The sequence below is a fragment of the Trichosurus vulpecula genome, chromosome 6 (genome assembly GCF_011100635.1).
Source record: "Trichosurus vulpecula isolate mTriVul1 chromosome 6, mTriVul1.pri, whole genome shotgun sequence".
Lineage (NCBI taxonomy): Eukaryota > Metazoa > Chordata > Mammalia > Diprotodontia > Phalangeridae > Trichosurus > Trichosurus vulpecula.
The window spans coordinates 277977027-277995608 of NC_050578.1; the positions used below are offsets into that span (position 1 = coordinate 277977027).

The 18582-nt window shown below is 48.7% G+C and overlaps 1 protein-coding gene across 1 annotated transcript in view; it reads left to right on the forward strand.

The window, feature by feature from the left end:
- The window catches only part of LRP5 (LDL receptor related protein 5), a 145260-nt gene that overhangs the window by 32074 nt on the left and 94604 nt on the right, over positions 1-18582 (forward strand). Inside the window, exon 2 of the mRNA XM_036763316.1 lies at positions 7999-8395. Within this exon, the coding sequence (XP_036619211.1) occupies positions 7999-8395 (397 nt within the window). The remainder of the gene's footprint in view (positions 1-7998; positions 8396-18582) is intronic.

Sequence of the window (18582 nt, forward strand, 5' to 3'; positions counted from 1 at the left end):
TTGTTACCTCCCATTTTACAGATAAGGACACTGAGGCCCAAAGAGATCAAATGACTTGGGAGAAGTCCCAGAGCTGCTTTAGTCTGGTCTCCTAATGCCCAGGGCAGGGTTCAGCCCCTGCTACTTTTCTCTTCTCCCTCCCCATCTTCTTCTCTTCCTATCGCCCATTTCCTTCTTTCTCGGATCTCTGGCTCTTTTGTCTTGTGCCCTCCTTGGCCTCCCTGACCTGGCATCAGGGGCCCCACCTCCTTTCCCTCCCCCCACCCAGAGCAGGGGGGCCAGACCCCCTCTGTAGAACTGGGACTGTTCAGGTTGACTTGCCCTTACCCAGCCAGGCCTCATTCTGGGGGCTCCTGCACCAACATGTGCCACCCGTATTAGCCACACTTAAAGCAATTATAGACATGGAAGCCAGAAGCCGGGTTAATTAATGATCGTCCTCCCATGGTGGGAGAGTCAGCTCACATTTATTAAGCCCTGACTATGTGCCAGGCACCATGTGAAGCACCAGGGATGCAAAGAAAGGCAAAAACCCAGTCCCTGCTCTCAAGGAATAATAAGCAGGCGTGTTGGCACTAGACAGTGCTCTAAGATTGGCAAAGCTCCATCCCCATGGGATTTCCACATTCTAATGAGGGAGGGTCTGAAGGCCCCTTTCTGTCTAAGGTCAGTAAGGAGATGGCCAAGGACTCCACTATTGGGCGCTTTGCCAAAGGTGCATAACCCCCACAAAAAGCCCTTCCCCTCAAAGTGCTTACATTCTGCCAGGGCTGAAGAATACAATGTCTTAAGGTTTGAGGCTGCAGCCAAGTAGGCCAGGTTGGGTGGGGGGGAAGCAGGGATTGAGCAGGGGAGAGAACTTCCTGGATTATCCAGTCGCCCTGATGGGGTGCTTGGGTGCTTGTGCCTGGACCCCAATTCCAAAGCCACATTCAGCTCTAAAATCACATCTCTCCCTAACCTCAAAATACTGTTTCAGGCAGTCCCTCTCCAGTTCAAGGGCAGCATGCCCTAGCAAAATACTCATCTCTCCTCCTGACACAGTAGGCCAGCTGTGCCTACCTATAGAATATATTGGTCCAACTCCCTGTGTGTTGCTAATTGGCTGTGCACTGGGCCATAACAATATGTATCCTACACATAGTCAAATGCATCCTCCCTTACATTCATCTTATCTAACAAGACATTTGATGAGAGCCACCCAGATATTTCCAATCAGCTCTGACTGTTGGTTGACTTAGTGATGTTTCAAGGCAAAAACCACACCTCCATGTCACCCCCTACCTTGGGCTATTTCCCAGTGAACTCTGGGTAAGATACCTGCGCAGTACATACCAAAAGTACATGTTCCTTTAAGAACTGACCACCACTTAACCACTCTCTAATCCCACCCCAAAACACCTAATTGACATGTTTCACCCCAAAATCTCCTATAAAAACTTTTCCTGTGTACCCTGTAATTGACATGTTTCACCCCAAAATCTCCTATAAAAACTTTTTCTTGTACCCCTACAAGGTTGCAGTTTCCTTAAGAACTCTTGCCTGCTGAAAAGCGTAATAAATCTTTGCCACCTTGACTTAAAGAATGCTTGAGATCGTGAATTCATTCCAGACTGCCCCGACCCTCTCCAGTACTCAGGTCTTTGAGGGGTACTCCCCTCAATGACTTCATCTGGGAACTCCAGTCTTGGGGTTCCTGGACCTTGTCTCCCTCAACCCTCAACACCCCCACCCCACCCCACCCCCACCCTATGCCCTCATTCTACAGAGAAGGGAAGTGTTTCCAACAGGGAGAGGAAGTAAGTTAGCCAGCGGCACCCAGCCAGGCAGAGTGGATTCAAACCCAGGTCTTTGGACTCCTAAGCCAATGGTCCTTAAGAGTTGGTGTAGGCATTCATTGAAAAGCTTAGAAATCTTGAAGTAATTGATAACTTTCAAATGGCAAGCATTTTAAGCAAGTAGAGGTAGAGTGGATTGAGTGTTGACCTTGGAGGGAGGAAGACCTGAGTTCAAGGCCTGCCTCTGACCAATGCTGGCTGTGTGTCCCTAGGCAGATCACTTACCCTCTCAGAGCTTTAAGCCCCGGTGTCAAATTCCTGTAGAAAGGAGAGCCGATGACCCCACTGAAGGCTCCCTGCTGTGCATATTGTTTCAGAAAACCACATCTTAACATTATCTGTGTTCTATTGTAGTTTTCTTTACTTTCCAATTATACATTAATGTGGTTCAGCAGCTCTGCCCTAGGCAAGCCTCTAAGACCAGAACTGGCAGAGAAGGTGCCAACTTGGATTGGTACAAGATGGTTCCTACTGTGAAATTCCCTTTACTGGTTAAAACCCAAACCAAAACTGTGCTAAAGTACTGAGAGGCAACATGGCTTAATGGTCAGGAGTCAGGAAGACTAGCCTCAGTTTCCTCATCCCCGAGGTTCCAGCTCCAGATCTGTGACCCTCAGACCCTCATTCAGGTTCTCCTGGCTCTGTGTTGCTGGGTGAATCTCTCCCTCCCTTTCCTCATTGGTAAAATGAAGGATGAATTCTAAGACCCTTCCCATCTGTAAAGAGTCCAAGACTGAGAGCCAAGAGATCTAGATTTAAATCCTGGCTCTACCCCTTCCAGCTCTGTGACCTCGGTCATCTTTCAGAGCCTCAGTTTCTGCATCTGTAAAATGGTCATCATCATGCTTTCCCCCCAAAGTGCCCAAGGAGGTGGGTGATTCCCTGACTTGATAAGCCTCCAGGTACACTGGCATGTGAGTTTTTAAGCACTTCAGATCACTGGCCTTTGGAGGCTCAGTTTCTATAGGAGCAAGCAGGTGTGGGCTGGTTTGGTTTTGTTTTTTTCCCAACTCAGTCTCTTTTTAAGCCTCATTCATTGAAGCTAGTATCTGCTGTTTCTAGCTTCTTGATTTGGAAAGAAAAAGCCCAAACCCGGTGAGCCAATAAGCAAACCCAGAGCTTTTTAGCTGTTCGCCTTTGAAAGGGAAAACGTGACTGCCTCAGCAACTCCCAACAAGAACACACAGTTTCTGAAAGGGTCCAAAAATGCTGTCTTTCCAGTTTGGGTGGTGATCACAGCGGAAGCAAAAGGAGGATGTTTGTGCTGAAGCCGAATGTTAAGACTCCACGGTCTTCACTTCTCTTCCTCCAGCTCCATCCTCACTGCTAGATCCGGCCTGAAGGCAGGCCAGCCTCTCTGAAGTACCACTTACTGACTCCACTCCCCTGCTATTTGTAAGACTGTGGTTGTTGTTCAGTGGTTTTTAGTGCTCTTTGTGACCCTGCTGCTTGGCATTACTTGGTTTGCTTGGCAGAGACACTAGACTGGTTTGCCATTTCCTTCTCTGGCTCATTTTAGAGATGGGGAAACCAAGGCAAACAGGGTGAAGTGACTTGCCCAGAGTCTGTTTCAACAATCCGGCTAGCAGCTGCTGTGGGGGTGTAAAACCAACAACAACCAGCTCACAGAACGCTGCAAGCCCAGGTCCTTTTGATCTGCTTTACTTAAGGAAAGCAACGTTAAGGGGTTAGCAATCTTACTTTAATCCAGCATACAAATAACATCCACCTAGTTCAGGGGGAAAAGCCAGCACCCTGAACTTCAGAGCAAATACAATTCGTAGTTATCAACATCTGGGTGTACAGCTGGGGAGCTCACTAGAATGGCTGGCCCACGGGGCCACCTGACTACTGCCTTAGAGGCAGGAAGACATGGTTTCAGAGCCCGCCTCTGATACTTACCAGCTGGAAGTCCCTGGTTAAATGATTTCCTCTAAGCCCCAAGGGCTCCTTTGACAAAGTCTCATGTTTTTCCTATGGATAGGATAGAGAGGTGTGGGGTCAGGTGATTATGAAGTTAATAAAGTGGTTCAATAGTCAAATCAGATAATCCCCCCCCCCCCCCCCCCCGCCACTGTGTTATAATCACTTTCTCTGTGCTCAGCAGACCTTCATTATGAAATGTTTCCTCAGAAGGAGGTCTCCACTGGAGTGCCCCAGGGCTCTCTGCTGTGATTTAGGTAAGGACATTGATGGAGAGCTTCTTAAATTTTCAGATGACCCCCTGCTTGAAAAGATCACTAACACACATTGGGTGACCAAGTTGGCATCTAGAGATTTTGACAGATGTAGAGCATGGGCTTAGATCTAAGATGATGACATTGGATTTGTTTAAGTGTCAACTTTAATACTGAACTCAGTTTGGAAAAAAAAAATCAACACCACAAGTGCATGATGGGAAAAGCTGGCTATTTGTCTGCAAAAGATCTGAGGCTTTTAGCTCATAAAGAAGGAACCAAAAACACCATCAAAGAACTTCCAGTCCTGCAACGATAACAACAAAACTCTCTCACAAAGCAAATGAACTGGGTGACAATACAGTCCCCAAAGCTGACAGTTGGACTGCGTTAGAAATCAGCGGGGCCCCTGGTCAGGATTAAAGTGGTGATGGGCCCCTGTGCACTCTGCCCTGGTCAGATCACATTTTGGAGCGTTCTGTTCATTTCCTGGCATGACATTTAGGAAGAAGCTTCCTACACAGAGGAAGGGGTAGGCCTACTGATCCCATATATGACATTAATACAGAGTATTATACCATCATACAAAGTTATATCAAGGGGCAAGGCTCCTCTTCAGCAGTGGGGAGATCAAGGGTCCTCGGGAAGAGAACTTGCATTTTATTTAATTAAAATGAATTGAATTGAAGAGGAGTAGATTGGGTTATCTGGTCTTCGTTGTCTTTGCCTGATTGATCTTGACCCCTCTTTCCAAGGGAACATCTGGGGCTAGACTTGGCCCCCAGCCAGGATCTGTTCTGCAGAAGTGAGTTATGTTGGGTGAAGTTCATGAAGAAAGTGTGCCCGTCTGGCCAGAGACTCCTAAAACCAGCTCCTCTGTCTGCTGGGGGAGCAATGAAGCTATGAGAACAGTGACGTGGAATGGAGCGGGGATGATTGACATGTGTCCATCAGGGAGCCCTGGGACTCACCGGGAGAGCTGTTTGGGGCGGGGGAGAAGGGAGGAGGAATTAGAAGTAGCAAATCACCTGCGGAGCCGGGTGTGTGGGTGTGTGTGTGTGTCTGTCTGTGTGTCTGTGTCTGTGGTGTAGTAGCAGGAGCCTTGAACTTGAGGGTGCCTCTGTTTTCAGCTTCCTCGTGCATAAAATCCGAAGGAGGGCGGGCATTGTCAACATTGTTTCCTGCATGCATTGTATCTTCCCTCCAGCTGTCAAAGTCGTCCTCCTAAGATACAGATCTGATTCTGTTACTGCCTTGCCAAAGTCTTTAGTGGCTCCTGGTTGCTTCTAGGATAAGACACACACTCCTTAGCCTGGCTGGTGGTTGCCCAACCATTGGCGTCCCACTCATCTGTCCAACCTGACTTCCTACCACTGCCATTCACACACTTGTGTTCTAGAAGCTCCTTGAACTGGGTGATCCATCTCCTACCTACAGGCATTTGCACAGGCTGTGCCCAGGCCTGGAATGCCCTCCTTTGTCATCCTTTGTCTCTCAGAATTCTTGTATTTTTTCAAGGCTCCATTCAGGTGCCCCCTTCCCTGGGAAGCCCACTCCCATCTGCCTAGTTTTCCTTACACTGTAGTTGTTTGTGGGCCCTGGGAGGCACAAGTCTCCTCTCTGTCTGTCAGACTCTCCTTTGGGCTTGGGGCTGTTACATTCAGATTTGATTTGCCAAGTTGAAAAACCATCACCTTTCAGAGCCAGGGCTGGAACCAAAGTTTCCTGGTTCTGGGGCCAGGCCTATGCACACACAGCCAGTTGGCTCAGGACTGTTGAATGTGGTTGGCCTGGTTTGGTGGGGCCATCTAGTTTTCCTTTGCTGTGCCTGTAATGATATTCAGACAGGCTGAGGAGGAGCTGAAAAGTTCTTTATGGTTGGGGCTTAACAAGCTTAGAAAAGGCTGCATCTGAGTCAGGAGGCCTTGGGTTCAAGTCTTGCCTTTGATGCCTATGGGCCACAGGTAACTCTAATTCAGAGTCACAGAGTACCTGTTGCTGTGCATTTGGGCAGGGAGTTTCTTCAGCAGCTATTCTGGCTGCCTTGTTGTTCCTGGAACCAGATGCTTCATCTCCAGACTCTAGGCATTTTCATTGGCTGTTTTCCATGCCTGGAATTCTCTCCCTCCTCATCTCCCTCTCTTGGCTTCCTTCAAGTCTCAGCTAAAGCCCTGCCTTCTCCAGCAAGCCATTCCAATCTCCCCTAAGGCTAGCTGCTTCCCTCTGGTTTTCATCTTCAGCTTACCCCTCCTATAGCATTTTTGTATGGAGTCCTTGGCATATCCTCTCCCCATTTTGTCTGTGAGATTCTCAAGGGCAGGGACTGCCTTTTGCCTTTATATTCCCAGTGCTTGGTCCAGTGCCTGGCACATAGTTGGCACTTACTAAATGTTTATTGACTGACAGGTATTCCCAGTGCCAATGAAATCCCAGGTCTGGACACAAGCCCCTCTACCTTCCCTGCTTTACCAAAAAACCAAACTGAGTCTCTTACTAAAAGTTATTCACAATTAAAAGCATGCTGCAATAGACAAAGGGCAATACCAGTATACCTGTAGCTCCCTCCAAGCCCCTTTATCCTGTCTTACGCAGAAGTTTAGAATCTCAGAGCCGGAAGGAATCTCGGGGGTCATCTTGACCAGTGGTTTCCAAACTTTGATCATGTACCCGAGTTTGACTCAGGCCCGAGACACTAGCTGTGTGACCCTGGGCAAGTCACTTCACCCTGTTTGCCTCAGTTTCCTCATTCATAAAAGGAGCTGCAGCAGGAAACAGTAAACCACTCCAGTATCTCTGCCAAGAAAACCCCAAAACCTGGTTGAGAAGTTGGACATGCCAGAAATGACTCCGTAATGACAAGGCTCATAAGTAAACAATTTTGAGCATTTCCCCCATGCGTGTATTTTTTATTTATAAAATAATATACAAGGCGCTATGATGTAAATCATCACATAGAGTAAAGAAAGAAATGGGAAATTTAAAGGAGAAGATAAAGATGACACTTTGAGCAACGACCCTGTGGGCAAAGGAGTTCCTAACCTCCGCCAGACACGCGTGAAGCAAAGAGGTGCCCCAAGCTCACTCAGGCTTTTGGAAAGATGTATTCCATGCTGGCTTTGCAGCCAATTGCCTCATGGACCAGTGGCAGAATGTCCACACCTGCTGAAACTCTCCAAAGGATTTCCTTCACACTTCAGCAATTTTACTCAGAAGCCGTCTCCCCAGGGAGGTGGCGCCACGTGGGGAGGCTGCCCATCTCCTCCAAGAGAGACGGTGCCTGAGCACACTGCTCTGGGTCTTCCCACAGGCCAGAGCTCCAGTGCACAGACATCCCAGATGTACAGAAAACAATTGCCCTGAGAAGTCCATCCCCCACTATGAGTTCCTGACAAATGGCTATCTAATTACTAATTGGATACTTCCAGTTATGAGGCACTCACAACCTCCTCAGACATCTCATTCTATTTTCAAATAGCTCTCATTCTTAGGAAGTTTGTTTTTCCTGATTTAGAACTCCCATCTCCCTCTTCAGCCTATCTCCCTCATTGCTCCTAGTCCTAACCCAGCAAAGCTAATCTCTCTTCTATGTGACAGCCCTTCAAATACTGGAAGACAGCTGTCAGTCCCTGTTAGCTGATGAGTGAACACTCTACCATACTTCAACTCTTTTCTCTAATCCATTAAAAAAAATTTCTTAGAGTTCTAATTGTTAATGGCAGCATTGTAGAGAGAGGCATTGTATGGTGATGGATGGCATGCTGGAATGGATGGGAGGTCTTGGATTCAAATCCTGTCTCTGGCACCTTTAGCTAAGTGGCCCTGGTAAAATCACTTCCCATCTCTGGGCCTCAGCTTCCTCCGGTGTAAAATGAGGGAATTGATCTCGATGGCCTCTGTCGCCAGGGGTCACATGGGAGCACAGCCCTGGGGGTGTAGCCCAGCATGGCTTGATGATGTTCCATATCTCTGCTTTGCTCTTGCAGCCTCTCCGCTCCTGCTCTTCGCCAATCGCCGGGACGTGAGGCTGGTGGACGCCGGGGGAGCCAAGTTGGAATCTAGCATTGTGGTGAGCGGCCTGGAGGACGCGGCAGCTGTGGACTTCCAGTACTCCCAGGGTGTCATTTACTGGACGGATGTGAGTGAAGAAGCCATCAAGCAGACGTACTTTAACCAGTCGGGGAGCACGGTGCAGAACGTCATCATCTCCGGCCTGGTGTCCCCCGATGGTTTGGCATGTGATTGGATCGGGAAGAAGCTCTACTGGACGGACTCGGAGACCAACCGAATTGAGGTGGCCAATCTCAACGGAACCTCGAGAAAAGTCCTTTTCTGGCAAGATCTGGATCAGCCGCGGGCTATCGCCCTGGACCCTGCTCATGGGTAAGTAACGCTCCTGCTTTCTTATGGCCACTGAGCGGCCAGTAGTCTTCTTTCTTGGATTGAGATGGAAGCAAAATTGAAAGGAAGGCTGGGGAGGCGGGAATGCACCCAGCCCACCTGATTTCCACTGTGTTGTCACAGGGGCCAGGCTCTCTCCGGGTGGCGTGCTCTAGATGGATTTGTCTCGTTTATCAGGCCGTCACACACTCGCACATGTCAGTTGCTGCCAGCCACAAGCTGCAGCTGGTAAGCGTCTCTGCATTGTGTAGAATGGACCTGACATCCAGGCCCTTTGAAAGCCTTGGATATTGTTTATAAAAACGATGGACTTTTGTAGTGTTCTCTGTACAACTGGACAGATGGAAAATGGGTGGAAATGTTGATTTTTGTCTGGTGGTGGGATCTCAACCTGTGATTTCATTGATGTTGGAAACTCCTTTCACTAAAGTATACTGGTGACTCTCCCGTAACTTACGGTCTTCAAGTGTTGCCTGTGGGCTATCAAGGTGAAAAGTAGCTTGCCCAGGGTCAGAGCTTTACGTGTCTGAAATGGGACTTGAACCCTGGTCTTCCTGACCTAATTCAGGTAATATGTAAGATCAGAGACTTTGTGGCTTGTCCATGGTTGCACAGCCAGTAATATCAGTAATAAATGTTAAATAATTGAATAATATACAAATAATAGCTCCCTTGCCTGCACCCCTGTGGGAGGTAGAAGTCCCAGAGCCACAGATTTAGAGCTGGAAAGGACTTCAGAAATGGAGAGGCATTATTATTCCTAAAATACAGGTGGCATGACTGAGTCTCAGAGAAGTGAAGTGACTGGCCCACAGTCATGCAGCTAGGCAGTATCCGAGCTGGTTTTGGGGCTAGTGACACCCTTGCCCCTACGCTGTCTTCTCGTCTGAAGTCAGGGCTCGAATGGGGATGTTAACGGAAGATGAGTTCCTTAGTAAGTCTAGGAGAGAAACACCCTGATCGTTAGAAGAGAAGATAGACTCCTCTACATCCCGTACAGGGAGCTCTTGGGTGACTCAGTGGCCCCATTTCAGGGAGACAGAGCTAAGGCCAGGAGCTGAGAAGGGCTGTCCTTGATCCCATGGCTATTTCTCAAAATATGAGCCATGCGCAGGTGTCAGTGCTAAATGTGTCAGTGCTAAACGTGGGGTCACACATGCTTCCTTGAGGGCTGGGGGCAGTCATGCTCTCTAGAGGGAGTACTGAGGGCTCAGGCCTGGAGCTGGAGGTGACCCCACCAAGATCACACTCCTGGTGAGGAGCCAGGACTAGGGACTCAATATAGTCACCATTGTTGCTATGTGTGTGCCTGGGAGGCAGGATGCTGCAGTCCAGCAGCACTGCTGAATAAGTGCTCGGCCTCCCAGGGTGACTGCTTTTGAGGGACAAGGCTTGTTTGGATGCACGAGACCCAGTAAGTGTATGCAGTTTCTTTTTATAGTGTATCTCCTTTCTGCTCTGCTCTTAATTGGTGAGCAGGTCTTTCAGACTAGCCTGAGAGCTCCTCAAGGACAGAGACTAGATCTTGGTTGTCTTGGCTCAGCCCTCACCCTTCCCTGGGATGCATCAGTCCTGAACACTTGTCAGATGCAGCCATTATGGCAATGAGAGGCAGGATAGGGCAGCGGAGGTCTGGGTTCAAGTGCCTCCTCTGAATGTGCTAGTTGTATGACCATGGGCAAGTTACATCATTTCTGATCTCCTGCATCTTCCCAGGATCGTTGATTAAATCAAGATGGGCCCCTGGAAGGCCATATGTTCCATCCTCTTTGTTTTACAGAGGCTTAAAGAGGTTGAGTGTACTGCCCCAAGATCACACAGGCAGTAAGTGACAGGGCTTGAATTTAACCGGGTCCTCAGACTCCAGAAGCTTCCTTCCTTCTGTATTGGCTATCAAGATGGGCTCTTAGCACTTATTCAACTAAATGCCCTTGAAGAGTTTGGCCTGTGTTTCCTTGATTAAATTAGGAGTCTTTGATGACCTCCTTCCCTCAAGGGAAAGCCTAGTTTACATGGGTTTGAGTGACATGTTTGTGACAACAGAGGCTTTTAGATCACGTGGGTTTCGTTGCATTTTTGTGACGATTTTAAGTCATGTGGGTGAGTCTCATGCGTGACTCACCTTTGACCCTGAACAAGATATGTAAAATCAGAGGTTGGCTTTCTTTTTCTGGAGCTCTTGAGCTGCAGCAGGAGTGGTGCTTGACTCTGAGCCAGCCTTGTCGAGCTCCCGGCTGTTGATGGTTCCTTGGTAACTATGAATTGTATTTGGTCTGTTCATAAATGTTGTTTGTAATTTGTGTTTGCTCTGAAGTTCAGAGTGCTAGCTTTTTCCCCTGAACTAAGTGAATGATGTCTGTATGCTGGATTAAAGTAAGATTGTTAACCCCTTAATGTTGCTTTCCTTAGTAAAGCAGATCAAAAGAACCTGGGCTTGCAGCATTCTGTGTGCTGGTTGTTGTTGGTTTTACGCCCCTACAGCGGCTGCTAGCTGGATTGTTCAAACACCTTCCCACCATCCCACACTACTTCCTTAGCTTTCAAATGATGGTGATGATGGCGATGGTGATGATGATGATGATGATGGTGATGGTAGGGATGGTAGTGGTGGTGGCGATGGTGGTGGTGGTGATGGTGATGATGATGGTGGTGATGGTAGTGATGGTGGTGATGGTGATGATGATGGTGGTGATGGTGATGGTGGTGATGGTGGTGGTAGTGATGGTGATGATGATGATGGTGGTGATGGTGATGATGGTGATGGTGGTGGTGATGGTGATGGTGGTGATGGTGATGATGATGGTGGTGATGATGATGATGGTGATGGTAGTGATGGTGGTGATGGTAGTGATGGTGGTGATGGTGATGATGGTGGTGATGGTGGTGGTAGTGATGGTGATGATGATGATGGTGATAATGGTGGTGGTGGTGGTGATGATGATGGTAGTGATGGTGGTGATGGTGATGATGATGATGGTGATGATGGTGATGGTGGTGGTGATGGTGATGGTAGTAATGATGGTGATTGTGATGGTGATGATGATGGTGGTGATGACAATGATGATGATGATAAATGGACTTTTCAGACATTAACACATTTGAGCCTCACAGTAATTCTATGAGGTAGGCAATGTTATTATCCCCACTCTCCAGCAAAAGAAACTGAGGATCAGAGACATTAAGTGACTTGCCTGTGGTCAAACAGCTAGCATGTGCTAGAGGAAAAATTTTAATCTAGGTTTTCTTGACCTCAAGCTGAATGTTCTATTCACTAAATCATGATAGTGCCTATAAAGTGCTTTGCACTTTAGGGTTACGTATATTACTATTTTTCGGCAACCCACCTCTTCCCAGGCTCTCTTTCTCTAGGTTGTGGCTGGTTTGCTCACCCCACCTGGGTGAGGATGATTCCCCAGAATAGTACTCATGAGGTGATAGCTCCATCCTCTCAGGGTCCTAGAGATGATCTAGGTGTGAGGGAAGCATTCATAATACTCAACACTGTAGCTTCTGAGCACCTACCAGCATGCTTCCCATTTGCACAGATCAATCACAATAATACCATGGACTCTTAAACATAAAGCATTGACTGAACTAGAAGGCAAACACAAGCATTTACCCAGTAGAAAGCAAAAACAAGAATGAGAAAACTAACAGTCAGCTCTGAAACCTCAGTCGTATTCTCTCTCCAATGCACACAATGTCTATGGGGAAGTGGGCACACACAGTCAAGAGGCACATGAATGGGGAAACACACGGCCCTATAATGACCCTGGACTGCTGGCTTTGATGTCCCTGCTCTCTTTAAGGAACGATCTGTACTATTAATGACTTGCTGGGATGTTGGGCTGCTGAAGTCAGTCTCTTTTAACACACAGCCACTCTTGGCAGTACTCTGAGTGTTATACTTTTTCAGTGATAAGCAGTTCCCTTAAGCCTGAAAACCACCACGCTCCTCAGATCTGCTCTGGGCCTCGGAAAAGTTTCTCCTGCTCAGACAAGCAGCAAGGGATTCTGCTTTTTCCATTAATCTCTCAGCAAAGCCATACCTCTGCTCCAACCAGCACAACTCACAGCCGAGCAAAGTCTGTCTTTCCTTCTCTGATTCTCCCACAAACCGGAGAGGAAGATGAAAGACAGCAGAAACAAACCCTTTGGAGGGTTTTTCTCCAGTCAATCAGCTGTCAGTAAAGCAGTGCTTCTCTCCCCATCCACATGGCTCCCAGAAAGGTGTCTGCAGAGCCCTCCTGTCAGTGTCTGGGGCCAAGCGGAGCAAATCTAATCTCTTTTCTATGCCTTTCATATATGTAGAGACTGCTAGTGTGTCCCCTTTCTTTTCTCCAGGTTCAGCATTCCCTGTTTGGTTCCTTAATTGTGGCAGGGCGTGAAAGGTATGCACACCACTCTCACAATCAGAGAATTTCCCTAGCAATGTGCCCTCACCTCGTGTCATGGAGGATCCACAGTCACAGTTTGGGTTTTCTGGGTGGTGTCAGGATTAAAGCAGCCAGCTGCCAGAAATCACCACTAGACATTAACATGGATAGAGAAGAATTTGAGGACATCTCCTGAAATCCCAGTACTCGTGGCTGTGATTACAGTTCAAGGCCTTCCCCTTGTGCTTTTTAAGTCATACCTGGGCCTGGTTTTTAAAAGGAACTACTTCATGGGTTGCCTGCAGCTGCATTTGCCTGAGTCCTTAGGAGATCGAAATGTTTCCCCAGGGAAACCAGTCTCTAGGGCTTCTTTTCATGAACTCTTACACAGGCCAGGAAGTTGGCTGCTTAAGAAATTTTTTTTACCTTTTTATGGTAATTTTTATATCATCATTTTTATATTCCTCCTTCCTCCACTACCCATGAGCCATCCTTTGTAGTGAAGATTGAAAAAGAAAGAGGGGGAGAAAAAGCAGTTCAGCAAAACCAACCAACGCATCAGCTGCCTGACAGTACATGCACTATTCCATACCCAAAGTCCCCCACCTCTGTGGGGAAGAAGGGAGGGGTGTTCATTCTCTCAGTTAAGTTGGTTGTTTATTTGGAGATAGGAAAAGACAAGAGCACAAGGGCTTTGTGGTAGCCACTTAAACATAGGATTCTCACCACTTGAACATTCTGGCGCTGCCTACTACAACGGTGTAATTTACTGGTTTCTGATGTGAGTGGGGAGTGCCATGTAGCTCACTGCCTCTCAGGGCTTGCTTGGGCTCTCCTGGTTCCATCTTGTCTCATTAGGCATTTAGAAGGACTGTATGTGTGTTGGGGTAGGGGAGCAGGGGAGCATTATTGAATGGGAATGAGATGACTTGAATCATTTCCTCTGTAGTTCAGTGTTTTTCTGAGACCAGAATAGCTCAGGGGTGTGTGTTGCTCCAAACCCAAGTAAATAAGTTAAAATCCTTCAGACCTGTATTGTTTTTTCCTGTAGAAATCAATAATTTCCAAAACTCTGACAGCAGCTCCAAACACCCATCAGGGATAGTTGTGTCCTGCTTAGAAATCTCTCTTAGCTTGTTTTTATCTTAGGGGAATAGAGACAATATCACTTTAAAGTCTAATCCTTTTACATTTGCGTGGTGTATCACTGCCCTTTAAATTTTGACTAGGGACTTCTCAAGTTGTTTGGGGTTAATTTTTAAAACATGAGTCATGGGCTTCTGAAGTCTGATGTCTCAAAGGTTGCCTTTGCAGGGTTGATGAATGATTTGTACCTCTGAGGTTTGAGAAATTTTATCTGGCCTTACTTGGCAGTAACTTCAATCCTCATAGCTTTGGCGCCGTGAGGGAAGGAGCCTTTGACTTCAAATCCTGGTGCTGTTTTTGAATTATTTCTTCTCTTTGAAAGGGGGCCATCGAGATTTTGGGGATAATTGAAATGCTTGAAGAATCTTTGATTCTCCCCCCTCTATTTAACCATCTCTAAAATCTTCTGATCATGTATTCAAATCATGTCAGGAGCCGGGTTGGTGCAGTGAAAAGAACACGGGATTTGGCATCAGAGGCAGAACCTGGGTTCAAATACTGGTTGTCCTCTATGGCCTCTGTGATTTTGGACAAGGCTCTCCCTTTCTCTGGGTTGCAGTTTTCTCACCTGGAAGATGAAGGGGTTGGGCAAGGTGGCCTCCAAGGACCTTGCAACTCTTGGCGGACGATCCTAGGATCTGAATTGGGGAACGACCTTTGAATGTCCATTTGCACCCAAGGCCATTACAGCTGTGTCTTAGTCGGCAGCTCCTCTGTGGCTTTGCTGAGGCGGGCACAGTAAATTACAAGCAATAAGAAATTCTACATGACAGAACAAGTCTTTAACCACGTATTAAAAAGGACTGCCATTGATTGATTGGATTAAGGACGGTAAAAGGCACCCCTGTGGGGGAAGGGAGTGCCATAACTATCATTCTCATTTTAATAGATGGGAAACTGAGGCCCAGAGAGTCCAACAGGCCTGGGTTCAAACCCTGCCCAATTATAAGCTGTGTGATCCTGGGCAAATCACGGAACCCCTCTGGGCCTCGGTTTCTTCATCTGTATAATGAGCAGTCAGAATTGCATAGCCTCCAAGGTCCCTTCCATGTTTACATCTGTGATTCTAGGAGGTTGTTGCCTGAGGGAGTTGGTGCCCCCTGGTCCCACAGTCAGTATTTTATCAGAGTCAAGACTTGAACCCAGATCTTGTGGTCTCCATCTCTCCTTCCCTCCTCCCCAGTCTCAGAACATCAGAGCTGAAAAGCTCCTTGGGCGCCCTGGAGTCAGCTCCTTTCTGACTAAGCCTGCCCCAGACCCTGGCCGCCTGCCGGTGGTGGGGAGCTCCCTGCGGCCCTACAGGGCCGGCTGCAGTCCTGGAGGTGACCTCCGAGTCACCCCTTGTCCCCCAGGGCTGAGAAGAGCCCGGCTAACCGTGGCCTTCCATCACCAGGGCCCTGTGAGAATCAAGTGTTCATGGCTGGCTGAGGGGCCTCATTTCTTTAGTGCAAACATCTGAGAATGACATTTACATGGCCTTGGGTGAGTCGTTTCTTTTCTGTGGGCCTCAGCTTCCTCCTATGAACGACAAAGACTTTGGACTGGCCCGGTCCCAGCTCTGAATCAAACTGTGGTTGGTACAGTTGTGGGGGAGGGTGAGGGGAGAGGGCAGGACCTCTCGTCCCCCACAAGCTCTTCTCTTGCCAGGCCTCACTTCCCTCCTTTCTGAATGCTGGCTGGATCTTGTGCATGCAAAAATCCCATTCGCAAAGACTTTTCTTTAGGGAGCTTGAGAAAAGAGAGCTGGGCCAGGGCCTCGGGATGGAATCATCATGATAGAGCTAGAATCTATGTAGCTGGTGTTTGCAAAGCACTTTACAAAGGTTCTCATTCGATCTGTACAACAGCTTTGTGAGCCAGATACTGTTTCCCACCCCCCTCCCCAAATTTACAGATGAGGAAACTGAGGAAGACAAAAGTTAAGTGTCTCACCTAGGTTAGTGAGTCTCTGAGTCAGGATTTGAACTCAGGTCTTTTCCTGACTCCAAGTCCAACATGCTTGATTTCTCCACCAAGCTGCCCAAAAGATCCTTTTCCTCTTGGCATTTGGCAGGTGGGCTTGAAGCACTTAACAATCTGCTTGCTCCTCTGTGAGAAATAGGCACCACCCATCCTGACCTGCTGATCTCAGCCTGCCTTCCCCCCCCCCCGGCCCGCCCCCACCTCAGATCTGGGCACAGGCTGCTGGCTGCTCCCATCCCGGCTCTTTCTCAACCTGCCATGTTGACTTACAGAACTGCTGGCCTGTTCTCGAGTTGGGCCTGGAAGGGAACCTTGGCACGGGGCAGGCATCTGGCCCATCTAAAGCCCTGCCTCAGCCTCCTCACAAGGGCTCTGCAGAAAGAGAAGGGGGCAGGACGGGAGAGTGGCATCTTCCTCCTTTCCCTTGTGCAGTCAAGGACACCATCGTCCTTCTAGGCAGCCAAGCCACCCTCCACCCTCTCCTCATCCCCATCCCTTAGTGTAGTCGTTAGAAGATCTGGTGGAGTCTCCCTCCTCAGCCTCGTTAGAACCCACCCCCTTCTCTTTGGCTTAGAGGCAGCCATGTGGCTAGATGAGAGTCAGGAAGAGCAGAGTTCAAATCCTACCTTGAACACTTCCTGGCTCCGGGACCCTGCGCAAATCACTTAACTCTGTTTGCCTCATCTATAAAACAGGGTAATGATAGCCCCTCCCCCTCCGCGCCCCCAGGATTGCTGTGAGGGTAAAACGAGATATCTGTGAAGCACACTTCGAGCCTTGAAGTGCCATATAAATGCCAGTGTCGTTATTCTCCGGGCAGGAGGGAGACATGAAGGGGGCCCTGGGGAAGGTTAGTGGTGACTAGCCCCTGCCATCTGCTCAGGCACCAGCTTCTCTTTGAAGGCTTCCCAGAACCCCTCTGTTGTAAGGGCCTGGCACCATCCTGGTCTTGTCTTTACTGATCTGGAAACATTTTGTTCCTTCCCAGTAGAATGTCAGTTTCTTGAAGGCAAGGAGGGCTTTGTTTTTGTCCCACTGGCACACAGGGCCTGGCACCTAGTAGGTGCATATAAATGTGCCTTCTGGCTCATTATCCTTGGGAGAGAGCTGTGTTACCAGCGCCAAGGACAGGGAGAGTTGGAGCTTCCACGGCCTCCTCCTCCAGGGGGCCTTCCATGATCTCCCTCCCCAAGCCTGCCACAGCGATGGTGCCCTTCCCTGTCAGGGCTCCCAAGACCTCTTTTCCAGTTCTCAGATACCTTTTCTGTGTCATGTTCTGTGTTTTCTCTGTGTGTTTATGTGAGCTCAGCAAGGGAAGGGGCTGTGTCACAGCTAATGCTGGCCTTTTCCCTCTGTGCCTGGTCCAGTGCTTTGTGCCTAGCAGGCATTTAATAAATCTCTGCTCCTCTTTCCAGAAGGTGGGGTGTGGTCAGCCCAGCCAGCTGTCCACAGGAGGGGAGCTCCTCGGTTGGGCCTCCCTGGAGCGGTGTCCCTGGGACAGGGGAGGGGGCAGGGAGACTTCCTTCTCACCCATGGTGGAGAATACCCGAGAACTTAGGAAAGTGGGAAAGTGGTCTTTGGCCATTAAGCCTTTGCACACATGGAGAATTTTCCGAGCCTTCAGCCAAAGCAAATACATTAGAGTCTCCTAACTGTACTGTTCTCCCGTCCCTTCCCAAGATCTGGTGAGAGCTGAGGCCGACTTTGGCTCAGGCCGTCCCTGGGGCAGGAGGAGATCAGGGCAGAAATTCCCTCTTTCTGGAAAGCAACGAAAAGACAGATGCCTCTCCCTGTCCCTTCTGGTCCCCCTTCACTCTCCCTGCCTTTGCCCTGCAGCCTTGGCCCGCTGTCCATGAGCTGTCAGGGGGTCAGCCTGGATTGGTAACATGAAACATTTGTGCTGGAGGGCCCCAGTGAGAACAAAAACATGCCCTGATTTCAGAAAATCTGATCCTGGCCCGTGTTTGGTTTCCTCTCTTTGGCCGTTTCCTTCCCTCCTGCACGCTTGCTGCTGCTGCTGTGAGAATGCTGGGGGAGGGGAGGCGTCACAGATCGTAGAGAGCAGGCTGGAATTCCTTAGACATCATCCAGTCCAGTCCTCCCATTTTACAGATGACAATACTGAGCCCCAGAGGTGCTGTGGCTTGCCCAGCAGACGGGGAAAAGCTTATGTGGAACTGCCGATGCTTCTTAGGTGGGAGTCCCTTCTCTCACTCCCTGAATGTTGTCCATTAGCAAACTTTTGCTGAGCCTGTGGGCTCTCAGTGCTGTATAGAATGCACGTGCAGGATGATCCCTGCCTTTCTGGAGCTTGGAGTCTCCTTGGGCATTAGGAGCAGACAGCAAAGGATCCTGAGCGATCTATCTGGGCCCTTTGAATGGTGAGGTCAGTAAATGACCTCTGAGCTCTGGGGAGGAAGCCAACGCTATGGCCTGGGGGCAGGGGGGGTGGGCCTCTGAGAAGGCTTGGAGGAGAAAGGGATCACAAGATCATATATGTAGAACTCCAAAGGAAGCTTTTGTTATTGTTTAGTTGTATGTGACTCTCCACAACCCTGTTTGAGGTTTTGTTGGCAGACACTGGGATGGTTTGCCATTTCCTTCTCCAGCTCCTTTTGCAGATGAGGAAACTGAGGCAAATAGGGTGAAGTGACTTGCCCAGGGTCACACAGCTAGTAAGGGTCT